This window comes from Pelobates fuscus, chromosome 5 (assembly GCF_036172605.1).
Source record: "Pelobates fuscus isolate aPelFus1 chromosome 5, aPelFus1.pri, whole genome shotgun sequence".
NCBI classification, from domain to species: domain Eukaryota; kingdom Metazoa; phylum Chordata; class Amphibia; order Anura; family Pelobatidae; genus Pelobates; species Pelobates fuscus.
Window position 1 is genome coordinate 309,456,043 of NC_086321.1, and position 7,999 is coordinate 309,464,041.

Here is a 7,999-nt window from a genome sequence, read left to right on the forward strand (position 1 = left end):
ACACACGCTCGCTCTGAAAGGCACACACGCTCGCTCTGAAAGGCACACACGCTCGCTCTGAAAGGCACACACGCTCGCTCTGAAAGGCACACACGCTCGCTCTGAAAGGCACACACGCTCGCTCTGAAAGGCACACACGCTCGCTCTGAAAGGCACACACGCTCGCTCTGAAAGGCACACACGCTCGCTCTGAAAGGCACACACGCTCGCTCTGAAAGGCACACACGCACTCGCTCTGAAAGGCACACACGCTCGCTCTGAAAGGCACACACACTCGCTCTGAAAGGCACACACGACTCGCTCTGAAAGGCACACACACACTCGCTCTGAAAGGCACACACACACTCGCTCTGAAAGGCACACACACACTCGCTCTGAAAGGCACACACACACTCGCTCTGAAAGGCACACACACACTCGCTCTGAAAGGCACACACACACTCGCTCTGAAAGGCACACACACACTCGCTCTGAAAGGCACACACACACTCGCTCTGAAAGGCACACACACACTCGCTCTGAAAGGCACACACACACTCGCTCTGAAAGGCACACACACACTCGCTCTGAAAGGCACACACACACTCGCTCTGAAAGGCACACACACACTCGCTCTGAAAGGCACACACACACTCGCTCTGAAAGGCACACACACACTCGCTCTGAAAGGCACACACACACTCGCTCTGAAAGGCACACACACACTCGCTCTGAAAGGCACACACACACTCGCTCTGAAAGGCACACACACACTCGCTCTGAAAGGCACACACACACTCGCTCTGAAAGGCACACACACACTCGCTCTGAAAGGCACACACACACTCGCTCTGAAAGGCACACACACACTCGCTCTGAAAGGCACACACACACTCGCTCTGAAAGGCACACACACACTCGCTCTGAAAGGCACACACACACTCGCTCTGAAAGGCACACACACACTCGCTCTGAAAGGCACACACACACTCGCTCTGAAAGGCACACACACACTCGCTCTGAAAGGCACACACACACTCGCTCTGAAAGGCACACACACACTCGCTCTGAAAGGCACACACACACTCGCTCTGAAAGGCACACACACACTCGCTCTGAAAGGCACACACACACTCGCTCTGAAAGGCACACACACACTCGCTCTGAAAGGCACACACACACTCGCTCTGAAAGGCACACACACACTCGCTCTGAAAGGCACACACACACTCGCTCTGAAAGGCACACACACACTCGCTCTGAAAGGCACACACACACTCGCTCTGAAAGGCACACACACACTCGCTCTGAAAGGCACACACACACTCGCTCTGAAAGGCACACACACACTCGCTCTGAAAGGCACACACACACTCGCTCTGAAAGGCACACACACACTCGCTCTGAAAGGCACACACACACTCGCTCTGAAAGGCACACACACACTCGCTCTGAAAGGCACACACACACTCGCTCTGAAAGGCACACACACACTCGCTCTGAAAGGCACACACACACTCGCTCTGAAAGGCACACACACACTCGCTCTGAAAGGCACACACACACTCGCTCTGAAAGGCACACACACACTCGCTCTGAAAGGCACACACACACTCGCTCTGAAAGGCACACACACACTCGCTCTGAAAGGCACACACACACTCGCTCTGAAAGGCACACACACACTCGCTCTGAAAGGCACACACACACTCGCTCTGAAAGGCACACACACACTCGCTCTGAAAGGCACACACACACTCGCTCTGAAAGGCACACACACACTCGCTCTGAAAGGCACACACACACTCGCTCTGAAAGGCACACACACACTCGCTCTGAAAGGCACACACACACTCGCTCTGAAAGGCACACACACACTCGCTCTGAAAGGCACACACACACTCGCTCTGAAACACACTCGCTCTGAAAGGCACACACACACTCGCTCTGAAAGGCACACACACACTCGCTCTGAAAGGCACACACACACTCGCTCTGAAAGGCACACACACACTCGCTCTGAAAGGCACACACACACTCGCTCTGAAAGGCACACACACACTCGCTCTGAAAGGCACACACACACTCGCTCTGAAAGGCACACACACACTCGCTCTGAAAGGCACACACACACTCGCTCTGAAAGGCACACACACACTCGCTCTGAAAGGCACACACACACTCGCTCTGAAAGGCACACACACACTCGCTCTGAAAGGCACACACACACTCGCTCTGAAAGGCACACACACACTCGCTCTGAAAGGCACACACACACTCGCTCTGAAAGGCACACACACACTCGCTCTGAAAGGCACACACACACTCGCTCTGAAAGGCACACACACACTCGCTCTGAAAGGCACACACACACTCGCTCTGAAAGGCACACACACACTCGCTCTGAAAGGCACACACACACTCGCTCTGAAAGGCACACACACACTCGCTCTGAAAGGCACACACACACTCGCTCTGAAAGGCACACACACTCGCTCTGAAAGGCTCACACACTCGCTCTGAAAGGCTCACACACTCGCTCTGAAAGGCTCACACACTCGCTCTGAAAGGCTCACACACTCGCTCTGAAAGGCTCACACACTCGCTCTGAAAGGCTCACACACTCGCTCTGAAAGGCTCACACACTCGCTCTGAAAGGCTCACACACTCGCTCTGAAAGGCTCACACACTCGCTCTGAAAGGCTCACACACTCGCTCTGAAAGGCTCACACACTCGCTCTGAAAGGCTCACACACTCGCTCTGAAAGGCTCACACACTCGCTCTGAAAGGCTCACACACTCGCTCTGAAAGGCTCACACACTCGCTCTGAAAGGCTCACACACTCGCTCTGAAAGGCTCACACACTCGCTCTGAAAGGCTCACACACTCGCTCTGAAAGGCTCACACACTCGCTCTGAAAGGCTCACACACTCGCTCTGAAAGGCTCACACACTCGCTCTGAAAGGCTCACACACTCGCTCTGAAAGGCTCACACACTCGCTCTGAAAGGCTCACACACTCGCTCTGAAAGGCTCACACACTCGCTCTGAAAGGCTCACACACTCGCTCTGAAAGGCTCACACACTCGCTCTGAAAGGCTCACACACTCGCTCTGAAAGGCTCACACACTCGCTCTGAAAGGCTCACACACTCGCTCTGAAAGGCTCACACACTCGCTCTGAAAGGCTCACACACTCGCTCTGAAAGGCTCACACACTCGCTCTGAAAGGCTCACACACTCGCTCTGAAAGGCTCACACACTCGCTCTGAAAGGCTCACACACTCGCTCTGAAAGGCTCACACACTCGCTCTGAAAGGCTCACACACTCGCTCTGAAAGGCTCACACACTCGCTCTGAAAGGCTCACACACTCGCTCTGAAAGGCTCACACACTCGCTCTGAAAGGCTCACACACTCGCTCTGAAAGGCTCACACACTCGCTCTGAAAGGCTCACACACTCGCTCTGAAAGGCTCACACACTCGCTCTGAAAGGCTCACACACTCGCTCTGAAAGGCTCACACACTCGCTCTGAAAGGCTCACACACTCGCTCTGAAAGGCTCACACACTCGCTCTGAAAGGCTCACACACTCGCTCTGAAAGGCTCACACACTCGCTCTGAAAGGCTCACACACTCGCTCTGAAAGGCTCACACACTCGCTCTGAAAGGCTCACACACTCGCTCTGAAAGGCTCACACACTCGCTCTGAAAGGCTCACACACTCGCTCTGAAAGGCTCACACACTCGCTCTGAAAGGCTCACACACTCGCTCTGAAAGGCTCACACACTCGCTCTGAAAGGCTCACACACTCGCTCTGAAAGGCTCACACACTCGCTCGCTCTGAAAGGCTCACACACACACACTCGCTCTGAAAGGCTCACACACACACACACTCGCTCTGAAAGGCTCACACACACACACACTCGCTCTGAAAGGCTCACACACACACACTCGCTCTGAAAGGCTCACACACACACACTCGCTCTGAAAGGCTCACACACACACACTCGCTCTGAAAGGCTCACACACACACACTCGCTCTGAAAGGCTCACACACACACACACTCGCTCTGAAAGGCTCACACACACACACACTCGCTCTGAAAGGCTCACACACACACTCGCTCTGAAAGGCTCACACACACACACTCGCTCTGAAAGGCTCACACACACACACTCGCTCTGAAAGGCTCACACACACACACTCGCTCTGAAAGGCTCACACACACACTCGCTCTGAAAGGCTCACACACACACTCGCTCTGAAAGGCTCACACACACACTCGCTCTGAAAGGCTCACACACACACTCGCTCTGAAAGGCTCACACACACACTCGCTCTGAAAGGCTCACACACACACTCGCTCTGAAAGGCTCACACACACACTCGCTCTGAAAGGCTCACACACACACTCGCTCTGAAAGGCTCACACACACACTCGCTCTGAAAGGCTCACACACACACTCGCTCTGAAAGGCTCACACACACACTCGCTCTGAAAGGCTCACACACACACTCGCTCTGAAAGGCTCACACACACACTCGCTCTGAAAGGCTCACCACACACACTCGCTCTGAAAGGCTCACACACACACTCGCTCTGAAAGGCTCACACACACACACACTCGCTCTGAAAGGCTCACACACACACTCGCTCTGAAAGGCTCACACACACACACACTCGCTCTGAAAGGCTCACACACACACTCGCTCTGAAAGGCTCACACACACACACACTCGCTCTGAAAGGCTCACACACACACACACTCGCTCTGAAAGGCTCACACACACACTCGCTCTGAAAGGCTCACACACACACACACTCGCTCTGAAAGGCTCACACACACACACACTCGCTCTGAAAGGCTCACACACACACACACTCGCTCTGAAAGGCTCACACACACACACACTCGCTCTGAAAGGCTCACACACACACACACTCGCTCTGAAAGGCTCACACACACACACACTCGCTCTGAAAGGCTCACACACACACACACTCGCTCTGAAAGGCTCACACACACACACACTCGCTCTGAAAGGCTCACACACACACACACTCGCTCTGAAAGGCTCACACACACACACACTCGCTCTGAAAGGCTCACACACACACTCGCTCTGAAAGGCTCACACACACACACACTCGCTCTGAAAGGCTCACACACACACACACTCGCTCTGAAAGGCTCACACACACACACACTCGCTCTGAAAGGCTCACACACACACACACTCGCTCTGAAAGGCTCACACACACACACACACTCGCTCTGAAAGGCTCACACACACACACACTCGCTCTGAAAGGCTCACACACACACACACTCGCTCTGAAAGGCTCACACACACACACACTCGCTCTGAAAGGCTCACACACACACACACTCGCTCTGAAAGGCTCACACACACTCGCTCTGAAAGGCTCACACACACACACACTCGCTCTGAAAGGCTCACACACACACACACTCGCTCTGAAAGGCTCACACACACACACACTCGCTCTGAAAGGCTCACACACACACACACTCGCTCTGAAAGGCTCACACACACACTCGCTCTGAAAGGCACACACACACACTCGCTCTGAAAGGCTCACACACACACTCGCTCTGAAAGGCTCACACACACACTCGCTCTGAAAGGCTCACACACACACTCGCTCTGAAAGGCTCACACACACACTCGCTCTGAAAGGCTCACACACACACTCGCTCTGAAAGGCTCACACACACACTCGCTCTGAAAGGCTCACACACACACACTCGCTCTGAAAGGCTCACACACACACTCGCTCTGAAAGGCTCACACACACACTCGCTCTGAAAGGCTCACACACACACTCGCTCTGAAAGGCTCACACACACACTCGCTCTGAAAGGCTCACACACACACTCGCTCTGAAAGGCTCACACACACACTCGCTCTGAAAGGCTCACACACACACTCGCTCTGAAAGGCTCACACACACACTCGCTCTGAAAGGCTCACACACACACTCGCTCTGAAAGGCTCACACACACACTCGCTCGCTCTGAAAGGCTCACACACACACTCGCTCGCTCTGAAAGGCTCACACACACACTCGCTCTGAAAGGCTCACACACACACTCGCTCTGAAAGGCTCACACACACACTCGCTCTGAAAGGCTCACACACACACTCGCTCTGAAAGGCTCACACACACACACTCGCTCTGAAAGGCTCACACACACACACTCGCTCTGAAAGGCTCACACACACACACTCGCTCTGAAAGGCTCACACACACACACTCGCTCTGAAAGGCTCACACACACACACTCGCTCTGAAAGGCTCACACACACACACTCGCTCTGAAAGGCTCACACACACACTCGCTCTGAAAGGCTCACACACACACACACACACGTTTGTATTCCTAACTGACAAAGCGTAATGCAAGAAATTAAAAATATCTTGTTTCAAAGTTGACAATGGTATCTTTAAACTCTGTCTTGTAGAGAGTTGAAGTACATATGGAAAATTCAGGCCAAAATAGTCCAGCTGCAACTATAGCGGGGTTTGCGAATTTTTACCCAGATCACCTGTCTTTTTACCCAGATCACTAAAAGCAGCCAAATTGTGCAAATTCGGTCAGGTTAACCAAATTACAACTGGAACTGGCTTTAGTAATTGAGATTTGCAGATATCGTTAAAATTCTTCCTTCTAAACACAGTACATGTTTGCTACTTTGTTTCCAACTCGGAACTGTAGCAAAATACATTTTTTTTAAACTGTACGCAAAAGACAGGTGATCTGGGTAAAAATTCTCAAACTCCGCTATAGTTACAGCTGGACTATTTTGGCCTGAATTTTGCCATATGTACTTCAACTCTCTACAAGAAAGAGTTTAACCCCTTAAGGACCAAACTTCTGTAATAAAAGGGAATCATGACATGTCGTGTGTCCTTAAGGGGTTAAAGAATACCATTGTAAAGGAATTATTAGCTAAGTAGTGAATTGCTGTTAAACAAAAACTGATTTGTAAAAAAAATAAAAAAAAAAAAAAAAAAAAAAAATTATAGTTGTGACAATAGCCAAGTTTGAGATTTTTTTTCCAAATCAGCCTAAAATTATGTTACTGGGTTCCTAGTTTGCCGTTTATTCAATAAATATCTAACAAAATCCTTAGAGCAGGGAAATACCACCAATAACAACAACAAAAAAGGCTAGTTAACAGAAACGTGGAAATGTTACAAATATTTGACTGTATGAAGAAATGCTAGAAAGAAATGTATTCTACACCAATAAATACGCATTGGCTTAGAGGGCTGTACTACCTAGCCCACAATGTTCGTAGCCCTTTCCCCTGATCCCAGGAAGACTATTACATACTGCAGTAGAGTTAGGTAATATGACACACTAAAATTAGTATGAGGAGCTCAGGTGATCCAGATTCTCACCCTCCGCAATCACTCGCTTAACTCGCAACTTCAAGTCACCCAGCTCCACGGTCTGACCAACGAAGGTGTACTGGTCACGGGCAGTGGCGCCTAGGGACACCGGGCCTGCCAGGAAATCCAGTGCTGACTGCAGCAGCGACATGTTCCCGCAGGAGACGAGGCGGTTCTTGGGCCCTGACCCTGGTTATTGCGGCTTAAGACGTCGACCCTGGCTATCCGTTGTCCAAAAGATATGAAGTCAATGGGTGCTGAAGTCCCCGCCGCTCACTTCACTCGTTGCCGTGGTTTCCGGCCTAGATCCTGCTTCCGCATGTGTGACGTCAGCAGTCGCTTATACACATTGACACACACTCCCCCTTTAGCTCTTTCCTGGTGAAACTGTGACAATCTGTGTTTTGAGTGAAGATGTGTGCTTTGTAATAAATATGGTGTAAGGAATTTTGATAAACCCGAACCTATTTTACAACCTATTTATCAATGTTTAGGTGTTCGAGCAACAGTGGTGTTCTGTCTATAGGTAGTGTGGGAAGAAACAGAGTGTACAATTTGTGTGTACAAGCGAACCTGAAAAGGGGATAACCCTT

The 7,999-nt window shown here is 51.4% G+C and overlaps 1 protein-coding gene across 2 annotated transcripts in view; it reads right to left on the reverse strand.

The window, feature by feature from the left end:
• GAK (cyclin G associated kinase) overlaps window positions 1-7,732 on the reverse strand; it is a 621,278-nt gene extending 613,546 nt beyond the window's left edge. For both annotated transcript variants that reach the window (XM_063455510.1, XM_063455509.1), the window contains exon 1: window positions 7,416-7,732. In XM_063455510.1, coding sequence (XP_063311580.1) covers window positions 7,416-7,557 — 142 coding nt within the window. In that variant the 5' untranslated portion in view covers window positions 7,558-7,732. The remainder of the gene's footprint in view (window positions 1-7,415) is intronic.
• Between the last annotated feature and the right edge of the window lie 267 nt (window positions 7,733-7,999).